At 37.0% G+C, this 16,430-nt stretch overlaps 1 protein-coding gene across 3 annotated transcripts in view; it reads right to left on the bottom strand.

Annotated features, from left to right (window-relative positions):
- LOC100643781 (zinc finger protein 628) overlaps positions 1-16,430 on the bottom strand; it is a 76,272-nt gene that overhangs the window by 13,836 nt on the left and 46,006 nt on the right. For 2 of the 3 annotated variants that reach the window (XM_048412216.1, XM_003400463.4), the window contains 4 exons: positions 16,073-16,393; positions 14,214-14,441; positions 12,286-12,503; positions 5,919-6,069 (listed from right to left, as the gene is read on the bottom strand). In XM_048412216.1, the coding sequence (XP_048268173.1) occupies positions 5,919-6,069; positions 12,286-12,503; positions 14,214-14,441; positions 16,073-16,393 (918 nt within the window). The remainder of the gene's footprint in view (positions 1-5,918; positions 6,070-12,285; positions 12,504-14,213; positions 14,442-16,072; positions 16,394-16,430) is intronic. The other variant, XM_048412217.1, reaches the window with a different exon arrangement.

Raw genomic sequence — 16,430 nt, 5'->3', positions numbered from 1 at the left:
GCATTACGCAATAACTCTGTACATATTTCACCCACCCGTTAATTATGTGACATTTTCCAATGACAGACGAGTTTTGTTTCCAGCTAGGAAATTGGAGATAGGAATATTCCAAAGTACAATGAATTGGAATAAGCAGTTGCTTTTAATTCCACGTACAAACACACAGACAGAACAAAGAAATTTTATAATGCTATCGAACGTATCGATCAAACGATATGTCTGTACAACGAGTAAACGATTTTTCAAATCTGAAAATGTCATTGTTAAATAATGTTTATTCCGTTAGTTTTCGTCGTTTCTTTATAAGCGATAAATTATTGCATTGTATCGTAGGCAGTCAATTGTAGATTTCTAGTTCTCACAGGTTACGCGTGTCTTGAGAAATGATCGGTTTTTTTAGTTTTTAGATCAAAATAAGAAGCTCTGATCGTAACATCTTCTTCGTTATAACCAAACAATACGATAAATAATACCGGGAAAAAATCCAGTCTCGTTTGGTCAAGTAAATTACTTTGCAGATTTTGTAGATAAATTAAAATTATGACAAATTAGTCAATTTTTGCACGTTCTTGAAGTATAGACCAATTCACGATATTCTGCGTATGTATAATAGTATGTATTTTGTGTGTGTATATGTTGCTACAACCGAGAACTGGATAACATAAATTGTCATTGATAAAGCTAGCGATAATTAAAACCGTAGATGTATTATGTGCTACCTTGTAGATTATCGCCATTATGTTTGAGTATATAGTAGAGTAATATTATATGTGTGAAAATAAGCACATATAGTTGTTTTTAAACGCAGTTAAAAAAATAAAAACTAACAATAATACCCAAAGTGTTGGTTCATAAAATATCGAATATACATTAAATAACTTCTGTAAATATTACAATAAAATGAATTTTACCTAACGCTATTTGACATTTCGTATTCCCAGTTCTAAGTACTCCAATTAAAATGAAATTAACTAAAAGGAAAAATTGTGCTATCAATATTTTATGTACCTATTTACAGAAACCTAATCGATATTTCGCGTTTCATAATTTTGCGTGTAATCTGGTTTTCCCGCTGATATTCTAAAATGCTATTCGAATGATAATTACGGTAGTTAAAAGAAACAAATCAACTAGAATTTATACTTACGTTTATTTAATGTGCCATTTATTTATTTGAATAGGGAAATAGTAACGAGAAAATATTAATTGCACGTTTCTATCCATATATTCTATTCGGTTGATATCTCGCAATGCAAAACTTAACGATTCCATAGTTTCTATAAAATCGTTATCAAAGAAATTTTCTCGAAATATTCCGACAAAGCAACGTACGCGGTATAAGAACGCGTGTTACGTAAACTCCATAACAAAGTACTCGTTAGAAAATTTAACAGTCAGGATAAATGTCTTAGGTAGATTCCACATCTTCGATTGATATCCATAAAAGTGTAAAATCACATGGACGTTCGCAGTCTATTCACCAACAACAAATTCAACGTCCGCCTGAACCGCTTGGAACGTTAAAGCAGCAAAGCAACCGTCGTAAATTCTCCGTTGTTTTCTTAACGATGAATCAATAGGAAGAAATCGCGACGAGGGGCGATTAAATTTGCATCGGTAGTTGTTCCGTGAAACGAGGGCAGAATCGTTTACGCGAATGGATAAAAGGTGTCTGGAGGCACACGTCGAACCCTTAGGACGCCCGATGCTAATTAAAAAGGGACTCGGCGATCCTCGTGGTCGGCCACGTGGCTAACCGGAAACTCCCCGATCCGTGACAAGCAGCACGTTTCCCATCACTCGTATATCTCCTTCCGGTCGTTCGAATCGGAAAACGCGATTAAATCGTCCCTAAAATGTTCCCCTCGCGACCGATCAAGATTTCTTCTTAGATTAAATTGGCTGTTTCCTTTTATTTATGCATCTTTTAATCTACATTACTACGTAATATCGTTTCGTCAGGAATAGACATAGGCATTATGATATTTATACGGTGACTACAAAAAATATTGAATACGTTTTATTCGGCCTCGCAGCCGAGAATTGCACGTTTTTTTTTTTTTTACAAATATCTATATTTACAAAGCTATCTTATCCGTGCACTTTGAATCATTTAGTCTCTCCTTCCCTCCTATTCGACTTACTCTACCGGCTAATTATCCTACTTGTTTCAACCTTCTTTCCTCGCTAAAACTTTCTTTAGTCTGCTTATCCCATATCTTTCTCTCGACTTTTACTCCTTCGTTTTGCACCTCCTCGAGCTATTCTACGATCTTTCTATCCTGCCTTTTGCTCGCTACGTCATTCAACCCTGTTTTCCCTCTACCGTGTCTCGTTAAATGCTCTAGGTTCCCGAATTTAGCCCATGATTCGTCCCGATCTATCCTGATCTCAGGCTACACCATGCTCTTTCCAATAGCTATTCCAATTTTCCAAATTTCCACGTCTTTCTTATGATATTGTCTCTTTTGACTTTTTCCTCTCTTTTCTTGGATATTGGCTTGGTAACTAAGTGATCGCGGATTTTGCCAATACCATCTAATGACAAAATCCGCAATCATTTAGTTGCAAGTCCAATATTTTCCCAGTTTTATTGTTCGGGGCTATAAAAGGTATTTGCACGCCATTGAATTTGATATAATATCTAAATGGCAGTTAATTTGCTCCAAATATATTAAATTTCATATCATTTATTATCATTTTGAGATAAAAAGACACTTCAATGGAAAATAAGGTACGTGCAAGTACCTTTTAGAGCCAGTGTACGCGCGCTGCTCGGTATAATTTTCTTTATTGTGCATTTGAAACGATGAATTCGATTAAGCGAAAATTACGAGCATTATAACACGAACAACATACGTTGAAAATCGAAGTGAAAAGCTTTCCACTATATTCTTTAACATGTGAATACGCGAATACTATCGTTTGGTTTATCATTTATCTTCCTTTTGAACGGTGATTTTCCTGCTCTGAACAATTGCATATTTTATACAAATTTCATAAAATAGTCGAGCAACGAAACGTCGAGATAATTGCTCCATTCGCAATTTATCTTCTTCGATAAATTATGCATAAATAATTTTCGATGTATCACGAAGGGCTATAACAGAGGTGTATGCTTAATGCATTATTGTATTAGTGATTTCTTGACAATGTGTTCGTACATCTTCATGAATATGATTCGAGTATCGTATTAGACAAATAACAAATGTGTTCAGGGTCGGTTCTAAAGTCCATTAAGGTCTGCTTATGACGGATATTATAGACACATTTATGTATCTTATTTCCTAATACATTAACATGATAATTCAAGAAATAATCGTGAAACGTTTAAGGAAAAAATCTTTTATTTAATATCTGTTATTTTTGTATTAGTCCTATATAATTATTATTTATTTATTTATTTATATTCTTATAGATCCTTCTCAAATCCTTAATAAGTTAGCGTTATTCTCGCATTTAATGTAAAAACGTTTATCTCGATATGAAACTTCGAAATGTTTATTAAGAGAGTTTCTTTCTCGATGAAAGAAATCCAAGTCATCGTGTTTTTTAAACGACATCGTATCACCGAACTCGTACTATTCGTCATTTGAAAAGCTATTTACCATCGAAACGATGAATTTTTTAAGATTAACGTCGTACCAAGTGTGCGCTGAATTAACTGTCCAAGTTTATTTTGTCCTTCCTGAAAGGTTTAAAAAATATTTCCAGAGATAACCGTTTCAATTCACGAGGGAACGGTATATCTATGCTTTGCATGACATGTCACGATGTATGGATATCCATATAATTTCCATTTTAAAATATACGTCGATTATTCGTCGATATGTTCCTCGTGTTTCATTGCAACTACTTGGCACACTTATTTCACCACATCGTCGTTTCAATTAACATTGACAGGGTTAAAGTTCTATCGTTAATAAAATTCAACTGCAATTTAATATCAAAATAATATAGAAGAATTCCACAATTTTCTACACCTAACGATCCTGTTTCATTCTACTTTCAAACAAACCGTAACTTCTATCGTGATCAATTCGCAATAGCGAAGTATACGATGACCATGCGTGATTCACAGGCATATGACACTCAGGAAGCGTCGGCGATAGGCCCGTGCATAGGTGCACGCGTAAACAGTATGTATATTAGAGCGTAAAAGAGGGACGAGGACGTATGTATCATCGTGGTTGGCCGAGGATGCGTTCTATTACACGTGCATGTACATATAGTGCGCATTAACATGCACGCGTCGCGTCGATCAAAAAGGCGCGGTCTATAGGACGAGCCACGACACCGGCTTTTTCGGTATCGTTACACCCAGCGAACGTGCATGCCACGTATCCGACGTGATAAGCGTAATTTCGTTCCGTCGACGACAGCTACGTTACCTGTTCGAAGGAAATCGAATGGACGATGGTCGATTAAGGAAAAGTAATATTAGGTGTAAAGGAAATCGGTTTTCGAAAATTTCGAATTGGTTCGTCGTCTCCTTTAACGATTTAAATAGTTTGTCATATATTTTGGTATTCTTCGAGGCTCGATTAATTTGTAACAAAGCGTCGAAACACGAAACGTATTGTTTAAAAAATATATCGAGACAAAGAATATATTGAAAATATCGGATCGAAACTAGAACTCGATTCACGTTAAATTTGTATTATAGCGCTATCGTTTCAAGTCGTTGATCCGATTCGCCTCGAATAAATCAGCAGGAAAAATGGTAAAAAATTTAGGAAAATCGACTCAACGTGAACAATTTCACGAAAGATATCGTTTCGGCGTGAAAAACGTAGCGTTGACCAGACAAATTTATGTTATATCGATATCGTTTCAAGTCGTTGATCCGATTCGCCTAGAATAAATCAGCAGGAAAAATGGTAAAAAATTTAGGAAAATCGACTCAACGTGAACAATTTCACGAAAGATATCGTTTCGATGTGAAAAACGTGACGAGACGAATTGTATGAAAAAAAGGAATGAAAATTTATAGTATCGGGGACAAAGGTATCATCGCGATGTGAATTTGGCGAAACTAACGAGGGGCAGAAAAGTTGAAAAAAGTTGAGGAGTTTCGTTCCAACGGGAATTTCACGAGGTAACAAGTGGCGAGATAGTGGTGAGCTTGAGAAAGTTGCGAACTCTAGTTGCCATGTCTCCGACATGTTGCAACGTATATTTGCAGTTTTCGACGATCGTAACGATGGTCAGCTGAATAATGGAAGCGAGCGAACATATTAGAAGCGGTACGAGCCGCGTGAATAATTGAAAAACAAACGTCAAAGTTTCTTCAATTACAAAACTAGTTGCGCTTGCAGACGCGCCAACGCGAGAAGAACTTTCTCTGAAATATGTTTTTTCATGTCGTTGACGGCAACTGTTTCATCGATTGGCAACGATATTGCTCGAAAAATTCAATATTTTATTTGAAGACTACAGAGCAAGAATCATAGACAGACTTCATGAAGAGATCACGATCACATTCTCTACTTTTTATTTTACAGAGTAACAGTTTATCAAAATTGTCTCTCTGTTTCATTTTAAACCTAAACACGTGTATTTCCAGCTGGTTTGTAATTTAAAAGAATATTTCCTCCCCTTCTAGTAGATATTAAAGTATCGTTTGTCTTAACAATTATACTTTTGTTTTTAAACGATCCCATTTTTAACAATTAAAATATTTAAGTCGTAAATAAGTCGACTTTTTCATTTTACAACGACCAGTTAGTGAAGTTATAGTTAAGACCGATTATACTTAAAAATAGATAGAATAAAATGGCTTTTTTGATGCTACGAAATTGATCAGCAGTGTATTGAAATATAAAATTACTTCACGGTAAATCTGATTCACCATATTTTCCCCCTATGGTCATTGTACACTTTAATAGCTTAGGTAATAATTTAATTACGAGACTCACCGGTATGAATGTAAGTGTGCTTCTTCATGTCTGATTTCTGATGAAACCTCTTGCCGCAATATTGACAGGGATACGGTCTGGTGTCAGAGTGTATTAAAAGATGAGTGCTGAGAGTGCTTGAACGTTTGAAGGCTTTTCCACATTGTTTACACTGGAACAGAATAAAAGGGTATCTTAGAAAGTTGAACCAAGTCTAATAACTATTTACTAGGTATCATATATTGTTCATCATATCCTCCATTTGTTTGTTTGAAGATTCTCATCATAAAAATACACTTTGCATAGTATTATATTCGTCGAATATTTTAAAACGTTTTATTGTAAAACACGTCTCAAATTGATGTAAAATTTACCCTGATCTCTATGATTTTAGATCCACGATACCTTAAACTAAAGTTTCATAACATTCATAGTATTGGATTGGCAACCAAGTGATTGCGGATTTTGTCAATAGCACCTAATGACAAAATCCGCAGTCACTTAGTTACCACCCCTATAAATCAATTCACGAGAAGTTAATTTTCTCAACGAAATTATTTCACGACTTTTTCTTTCTACCTCGCAAATTATCGTTCAACCAAATGAAAAATCAACGAAATAATATTCGCTAGTAATTGATATAACGTTCACGGAAACTGAAACGTAGTCTAAAGAAATTACAGTAGAAACGAAGGAGAAAGGAAAATATGTAATTGATTACTGTCGAACGATGAGGATAAACGAACGATTCGACCTGGAGAAATCGAAATCGGTATAGATGATGAAAAATGTGGAAGGAAGAAGGCGGACGACGCCGAGCCGACAGGCGCACCTGTGTTCACGGAGCCTCGGTTTTTCTCCTCGGGCTTATTGTCACATGGGCGCCAGTCCTGACAATGCTGTCGACCTAGGCGTGTCTCTTTTCACGATACACGCGTAGGTACATGCGTGGAATCGCGTACGAAACCGCTACAGCGGGATATTATTACGAGCGTGCACCGGTACCGGTAGAGAGCTACGACTACGCATGATTCACATCCCTCACCGATCAATAATAAGGAACGATATTACGATATTAACTTGCCGCGATGTTCCAGCTTGTCTAATCCTTTTCACATGCCCTTACGTCGTTTGGATATTTAAGAAGTTGCGGAAACACTCGTCCACTTGTGAAACGTAATTTTGTTTCAACCCTTCAATTTCAGATCATCATTTCGATTGCGACACATGATGGAAAATTTTCTTCATTTTCTTCTCCTACCGATATACTTGATAGAAATGGAGTTATTCGAAATAATTAATCTTCTACGATATCCATTTTACATAATTTCACATGCATCGCAATTTCATTGCTCGTTTTATGAAACTGAATGCTCTCGCAGAATTTCGAATGCTTTCTTGTGATCAAGTAGCAGCAGAATGCAGCTTACGATGCGCCGGTTGCTGCATTTGGACGACGCCGAAGAAGTTCACCGAAACTCGTTCGCGTGCCCCTCTGGGAGACCGTAGGACGTGTAATGGCTTCCGAAGAGCTTATAAATCGTCCGTTTCGAGGTTTCCCCGAACAAGTATCGACCGTGGCAAAAAAACGTCCCGTGTCTTCTTTGATCTCATTTTCTTTCTGGAACGCTTAATGCGCGATCAAAACGACCTCGAGCATGACGTTCAACGACGTCACGAGAACTCATTCTTCTTCTGTTTAAAATACGGCAGGTTTTTCATTAGTCTCGATGACAAAAGAATTACGAGAATTTGTTTCTCTCTTTCTTTACAGTTTGCCAAATACTTTACATACGTGATTTGCTAAAAGGCTGGATGAAACGATTAAAAACGTTATTTCGTTTATTTATCGTCGTATCTATCTACTTTCTACGTATTGCGTTAGTATTTAATCGTTACCATTGCATCTATTATAGTATCTGTTAAAGCTTCTATCTATTAAAATAGCTTGTAGCTTTCAAATAAATTTTTTCAAAGATTAAAGCACATGCAAAGTGTCCATTAATCATCTTGAATAAGAAGATGGATCAGCGATGATATTTTTTCCCCTCGTATAGCAGCTTCAAATAGTCGTGTGTATTTTTTCTTTCACAACGATTTGTATTTTATAAAATATTCTTTGTTACTTTGATGCTCATTTTCTATCGAAATAGATATATCTTGGGCGTCGAAATCAAATTTCAAGTTAGTATCTGGCAATTTTTCTTGCAGATATTTGATAGAAATTTCGCTTGTTAAAAAGCAAGATTGTTATCTCGCTTGTCTCGCTGTATCTTCGTATACAGAATTTTTATGTTTATGTTCGCCTCTTCTATCATTCAGTTTTAAATAACATTAAATTAAATAAAATACCTGATAAGATCCGGTGTTATCGCGCGTATAAAATTTAATGTCGTACAATTTTTGTGCCTTCGTACCGAATTAAGCAGTTAAGACATAACTTTTAATGCCAGAAAAATAAAGTACGAAACTCTTGTAATAAGTATTATGGGCTGGCCTGTTGCTGTACAATTTCCAACGATATCTTCGAACAATATACGGAATCTGCGTTCTCGTACATAACGGTATAACACGTCGAATGACTGCAGTCGAAATATCGCGGGATGTTTGTAAGCGAGGTATTAAATTCAGGTCAAAATGTGCCGCTTACAAAAATTGAGAAAAATGGTTAACCGCTGGTTCCGTTCATTCTTTTTTATTCATCCCCAACCGATTGCGTTGTATACTTACGTATACGTATAATATTATTTCTTAACATTCTCGAAACGCTGCCTTCGCGTTATGAAAATACAATAGAAATGGATACGGTACAAGATAGTGGTATGGCAGAAAATGATCGTTTGCGCGAAACATCTTGGAACAAGATTCAAGAGAAACTAGAAAATTCTTAGGGGATAGGAACATAAAATCCTTACTGATTAATGGCTTCTCTAATAGCCTGAGTGAATTACAAACAGGAGATCCCAATTCCTAGGAACTGGATTGCACGCGAAATGTCAAAGTTTTATGAAAGACAGAAAGTGTCTGATGAATTTCAAGCGAACGTATGAACAGCAGTTTGAACGGTCCAAGTGCTCAAAGTGTCAAACATACGAGAACGAAAGACTCTAACTTTTACAGATCAGGATTCGAAATCAGAGAATCGTACGATTCACGGCTGGAGCTACGACTGAAACTTTCAGAACTTGGCACTGGAAGCTTATTGTAAAAACATTGTCCCCTTGATCGGTGAGTCGATCAGCCGGTGAATTCTAGCTGCGCGTATCATCCCTTCGATTTTCGTATTTGCATACGTTCGAAGTGAAATCCATGGGAGTCACGCAATGGTAGGCTGAACGGTGGCGCAAGTGCCCTAAAGTGCACCGTGACATGACGTGGCGAAGAAGCGGGTCAAGCGTTTGACGAATGTCGGAACTCGACAAAAGACGGCGGTGAAATTACGGCTGATTGAATGGAAGTAGAAACTCGCTTGGCCGCAGTTTTACGCGCGACACGTAACAGCCACCGGACATATTAGGATATCTGGGGCACACGCGCGTCATACGATCCTGATTCTCAGCGAAAAAAGGCCCGCCCTGACAGCGCCGCGTCGCGAAACCGAGCTCGTCGTCAAAATTTTTCCCAAACCGCATCGTTTTCTTTTGCAGACCGTCGGAAATTCGACAGGGTTCCACGACACGGAAACCGCACGCTCCACACTTGGATTCACTCTCCCTTCCATGACTCCAGTAAAACACGAAACGAGGTATTCAGCAGAATATGTACACATTTCCTGTATAAACATCGACATGATCTACCGTGCACTTTCACGCCAATTCATATTTTTCAAAGTACTGTAGTATCGTGGACGAGAGGCCTGAGAGATATCGGGCGAACTGTAAACAATGTCGCGAGAAAGCCGAGGTGCCGACAGACCCAACGTATCGTTGGTCCTTCGATCGAACAATTTCGCGGAAAAGGTCTGCGTGACCCTGGCCACGAGCGGTTGAGGAACACGTGCGTGGTGGGCTAAGACAAAAGACAAAGGGACGCTAAGGGACAAAGACGAATTAATAGTCGGTGTTAGTTGAGAGGCCAGAGATTGCGAGTTGAGAAGTAAGAGAGTGCGAATTGCGCTGTCGAGAGAGTGTGGTCCGCGTGAGAGAGAGCGTTGGATCCGTGGTGACGAGACTTGCAAATTAACTACCTAGTTGTCTTAATTATAATACGTTCTTGCGATTAGTCCACGTTAAACAACCATCGTTTCCTGTTTAACCAACATCTGTTTAATCCATTTATTGTAAATAAACTAATTGCAGTAAAGATCGTACAGAAAGTGGGAAAGTAGAAGCTCGGTAGAAAATCGTTTTGCCTATCAAGTAGGATAGAAAGCAGTGTACTTTCGCTATTTTACGTAATTTTCCCTGTTACGTTGCATTCTGTGAAATTTCCAAATTTCTCACAGATGCGTAAGAATTCGCGCTCCGGTTATTATATAAGGCGCTGCTCGAAATTGGAAGATGGCCACTAAAAACGGTTTTACTGCGTGGCTATCGACGATGTAAATAAAACGAAATGTAAATTCTCGAGCTCCGTTCCACTCACACTCGGTCGCACTACAGAAGCGAAAGCTAAACAGAGATTTGATATTTTTGCGGATATTTTGTGGTCCTGTGTAGTGTATCAAATATCGTTAAAGATGAAAAGAAATTGCTCGCGTATAATCTACTACCTTTGGTATTAATTTTCCAACTACTAGTTTGAAAAAAATGTGATCTTATCGTTGTATGAAATCCCGATAATATTTACAACGAAGATAATAGGAGCATAATGGTAAAAATATTGCATCTGAACGAACCGATAGACTCGATAAGAAAAATTGAGAATAGAAATTGTTAATAACACAGCGAATTGCAGTTATTGAAGATGTAAAATGAAAAATTATTATTGCTTAATCGTTACATAAAATATAATACAGTAAGTATAATATATACTAGAATAGCGCAACATGCGTATATAATTTCATTGATTTATCGATCGATTCAATGGAAAAGATAAATGAGACGTGTAAACTGATTTATAATATTCTTGCGATAAATTTATGATCATTTCGATGGCAAAGGGAAGAGAAATTCGTAACTATACTTTTTCATTTCTCATTGCTCGTCATTCTAAATGTTGCAAATACGATTATGCAACCAGAATGATGCTTCAAAGCTTGTGGCGCGATAAAACACATTTTCATTTCAGCTAGGACAAAAGCAACAGAATCTACCAGAAGAAAAATGACTACTTACAGAGATGCGTGACAAGATTATTATACAAGCGAATATACACGTAAGCAACGCAGGGAGTGACAATATTGATAGAGATATAAATTCAAGCAGAAAAGGACTGTCAACAATGTTGTCCTCGCAGTTGTATTTTAAAAGCGTCGTTTCAAGTGAAAAATGGCAAAATTATTCATATACAATATAATATATCCAATTATTTTTTACATATTTCAATTATACACTTTGCTGGACAAGCGTTCTTCGACTTGTAGAAAAATTGTTTCTTCCAAGTGAAAACGTTATAAAAGTATCTTAATGTTTAAAAAAATCATCCATCTAACGCGACTCTTAGAAATTTCATATATCCGCCGAATATGAATATTAAAACAACTGAATGTTTAATATTAAAATAGCTTGCACAAAGAAAAATGAAAAAAAGAAACGAAGGAAGCAAAAGAGAAAGAATGGAATAACGTGAAAAGGAGTGAAAAAACGGATAAATCTAGATAAAATCTTGGAAAAATTGACGCTATTCGATTAGGTGTCTGCTTGACCGTGATTTTGTTTACGAGCTGAAGAGTATGGAACCTTGGAGAAAGCTTATTAGAGTATTTACGAAGCTCGTAAAAGAGTACACAAAAATGCGATTATTTGTTTTTGACGATCAACCGAGTGGTCAAGAGGAAAACACAGTGGTCGTGTAGAGATTTCCTAGAGCGATATTCGTCGTGTTCTCTGAAAAACATTTCACCACCTTACTGTCTGACGACGATTCGAGTTAGCTCCATCAGGTGATATTGCCCTTTTTCCATTTTCTTTATTGATTTCTTTGGGGCAAAGCTACCATTCTGAATAATCTTCGAATCTCTCAATTAATTTTAATTTAATATCTTTCTACCTTGGAATTAATATCCCGATTGAAAGTATGACATCTGAATCGAAGAAGCAATTAGAATCTGATGAAAATTTACAAAAAGATCTGGGTCTGCTTCTTTCTTATTTCACTTTCTCATTGGTTAATTACTTTAGATGAAAAATACCTGACTTGTTAATTTAGAGTTAGATATCAAAGATCCAAAAAAGATTTATTCTTCAAGATTTAAAAAAAGAAAGACGTTTTGACATAGAAAACTCACTTGGAATGTCCTTTCCGAAGAGGAGGGCGGTGTCAACGGTGAATGATGGATTTGTCGAGTGATTACAGGCGTCGAGGATGGACTCCTGGATGATAGTATCCTGGTTTCTTTCGCTTCCCTCTCGCACACTGTCCCTGGTGACCAAATTTCACTCTTTCGGTTCATAGTGGACGAAACGTCGTTAGGTTTGGTACTTAAGTTTAGCGGCGCCTCCTCCTCTGAAAATTAAGTTACAAAAATGTTTTATTTCACGTAATAACTCTAACAGAGTAGATTCTTGGATAGAAATTTCTTTCAAATAATTTAAAGAAACTCTTGCTTCCAATAATATCATTACAATTATTCGATTATAATTCAATTAATCACTATAATTATATTATAATTCAATTAATCATTATAACTATATTATAATTACAATATCATCGTAGTTACAAATTTTCGGTAAGTTTTCGCTAAGACTAAAATAGAAATATAAATCTCCATATACGCAAATTACAAAACGTATAATCCGAAGCTTCGCATTCTAAATTTAGAAAATAATAGAACCAATTACTTTTTAGCCCAATACAGCAAAATAGTCAAAGAATATTATATTTCATTTTGTTTGAATCACAGACAAGTCGTAAGATATTCTTCAATTTGTTTGACGAGGATTCTAAGCTAACGTTTGTCACCCGCATATATCACGAAAGTACTCTATTGTCGTAGGTACACAAACAACGAATACGAACCTAATTCGTTATCGTTCAGCAGACTGCGCAGAAACGTTTACGTGGCATAATCACCGGCAATTATCGGAACGTTATACAGTACCGAAAGGGATTCGTGATAATTAGTTTAATAACAGGTTCTCTCTTTGTTATCGATGACGGTAAACGTAAACGTCGGTGGTGATAACCGACCGTTTGCCAACTGCTCGCAGAACAGGATCGATATTACCTACTTACTGTGCTTACGACAAAATTGTCGGCCAGTTGTCCCCTTTTTTAAGCTCTTCGCGTATTTCTACGCCTTTTTCGCCGACTGGTCGCGTCGAGAAACCTCATGGGAATCTTAAGGAGCACCCCGATGGAATTTTAAGATAAAATGCAATAAATCTGGTTGACGTATTCGGAAAGTGATTTATTTCGTGACTTGTTTAAAGGAAACTTAAGACTTTTTTATTCTTGCAGTCGATTTATAAATCGTGAGTGGTGAAATTGAATTAATAAGAATAAATTTGATAAAACTTGCCGACGTACACCAAAAATGATTTATTTTAGGACAGACAAGCGATTTAATGCTCGCGGTTGAATCCCTTCTTGTCACGTAAATAGCAAAATTATTGGTTCAAATCGAAATCCCGATGCGATTATTACTTGTTAAACTCAACACCGTGACAAGTAGGATTTCAAATGTAATTTCACAGTTCTAACTTTGGAAAATGAAAGTTAATCGCAGCAATGGGCAAACACGTGCGTAGCAAGTGCCATTAAAAAGTACGCGGGATAATTCTGGAAATTGAAACAACCTACCGTTGACGTTACAACTGACTGATAAAAATGATATTATCAAGTAGACAGAAAATATACAATTCAGAATTAAGGACAATGTTTATCGCGTTCTATAAGCATCGTGGCAATTTTGTTGGTTTTCGTGGGCGTCCCCACGTGTATTTAAATAAATGTTCGATCGATCGATAATTTATTCCTCCGAAAGATTCGTTCGACTTTAAACAGCAACGAAGATAAATCTAACGCGATTACTCGCAGAAAAAGATATTAATATTTCCACAGTGATAATAATATTAACGTTCTTTCAAACTATAATGTAATGAAACTATAACATGTTTCTCTCATCCTATTCATTCTCACGCCTCCATCGAAATCGATCGTTACAGTCACCTCGTATAATTTTCCACAAACTGCCCTCTTAATTAAAATTCTCACCGAACTTCGCCTTCTCCGGGGTGCATCTTCGTGGCGAGCCAGCTCTGGACGTGTTCAGGGGTTCCGGGTGAATAGGTGAGCAATTTGCAACTGGTGTAGTTTGCTGGCTAGAAATCCTCGAGGGTGGCAACAGGGAATGGGGCAGCAAGAGACTCAACTGGTGTTGAGCAGCCCACCATGCAGCCCCGGTCGACCCATAACCACTATACATCAGGCCACAACGCATCTCTGGAAGCCAGAAAATTTCTATTTAGCACGAAAAACCTGGTAATCCTCGGCTCTATCATCTTTCTACTAGCCAGGAATTAGTTGAGGAAGTTTTCGAACAAAGGATCTGTAGGTTTATGCTAAACATGAAACACGTATTTTCTAAAAAGGTATATTTTGTTCTTAAATAGTCGAATCATTATGAAATTTTTATTTATTTTGTAAATATAGGAAGATTAAAGTTGTCCGATTCAAAGCTAATATTAACCCCATCTAGTCTTCGAATTTTGGTTTCGATCTTTCTATTTTAACGAATGAAAGAGACTTTTAATATTTTGAAGTTTTCTAAAAATATTTCAAAACTATTTTTAATGCTTATATGTAAAATATATATGTAAAAACAATTGTTTCTTATCTCCGTCAAACTTGAATAAATTTCGGATAATAGGAAAATATGATCGGGTCTAAAATGACTTAAAAAAGCGTTAAGAAATTATTATTGCGGTGAACTTTCCGACTGAATTTATTCTCTTATGCCTGTGTCTGTTTTGTTTCGTATTTCCTTTCTCTTTTTCCTAGGAAACTCCAACGTTATTTCTGGATAAAGTAAAAAAGGACGTTTATTTTTAGATGGACAACATTGGATATTCGTTAACGATTGAGATACGACTATTCGATATAATGAGGCGAGCTATAACCGATATAAATATTTCAACCGAGAATAGAAGATCAAATAGGAGAGCTTAAATGGGCTGACGTTTGCTTCTAAATTTGACTGACCGAACGTTGGTACAGATTAAGCTTCTATTATTTACGAAGTAATATAAAATGAGACAATTTCGATGATCTTTTTGCAGATATATGTAAAATAAATTATACAATTACCAGTTGGAGTATTTAAATACTCAGTAGGTACGGTACACTTTTACGAGTGTACACGTATTAACCAAGAACAGCAGGTTAAATGCTTTAGTTCTAAATTTGGCTGACTGCGTTGACACGAATACGATCCTATATTTGTGTAGTAGCATGGTCTGTTCATGCTCTGTTTCTCAGTCTGACATATCAAGTAGTCACAACTGATTCTGGTCAGACGTGTGCTATAAAACCTTGTTACGGTTATACGAAGATAGCAATCAGCGAATATATCGAACAATAACAGAGTTTCATAACTATAAAAATAAGAATTTCTAACAAACACGATATAACCAGCATTTGCCTAATTGCTCGGAGATGACGCGCTACGAACGTAACAGTCGATGATCGATTGATGTATTCAGATTACAAACATCTCGAAGCTAAATATTAAAATCGAATCGCATTCTACGACTCTCCTATTTTCTACGATAAATCAAATTCTGCGACATCCTCCGATCTCTTATACGTACAACGTAACACTATACTCATACTATTTCGACACTGATCTATGATACTATAATAAATCTAATATTAATAGTAGCCATATCTGAAAGGAATTTCAAACCCTGAAACGAGCAATGCAATAGTCACACGATAGTACGATATTATACCTCAGCAACATATTACGGTAATCGTAATCGTACGTAATAGTTGATAAACGAATAAACCATGCAATATCGTGCGAATTTGCATAAATACCCGCAGAGTTTTAACGATACCGGCGATTGTGTTACCTCGTGCGGTGGTTGTGGTGGTCAGTGGTAGATTCTGAAGTCTGGCGTCGGGATTGCAGGTGGAGACGAGGGTGAAAGCGCTGAAACGGTCCGGTGTCGGTTGGCCGAGGCTGGTGGAGGAAACCGAAGAAGGATTGGAGGATGTCGCCGTGGTGTTCAAGCTACTTCCTGCCGCGCCAGGACTCCACGGCGAAGGCGGCAGCGTGACGCTAGGGCTGCTAGGCGGTGAGAGCGTTGCCGGGGGTGACAGGGCGCCCGCCGGAACTCCAATGGCGCTGTAGTGAAGTTCCGGTTTCATATACCAAGTACGCGGCACCGCTTCTGATGAGCAAACCGTGAAAACATACATTTTTATACA

This window comes from Bombus terrestris, chromosome 14, assembly GCF_910591885.1.
Source record: "Bombus terrestris chromosome 14, iyBomTerr1.2, whole genome shotgun sequence".
Classification (NCBI taxonomy): domain Eukaryota; kingdom Metazoa; phylum Arthropoda; class Insecta; order Hymenoptera; family Apidae; genus Bombus; species Bombus terrestris.
Note: the sequence above shows the minus strand (reverse complement) of the source record. Positions and strands in the feature narration are given on the sequence as shown.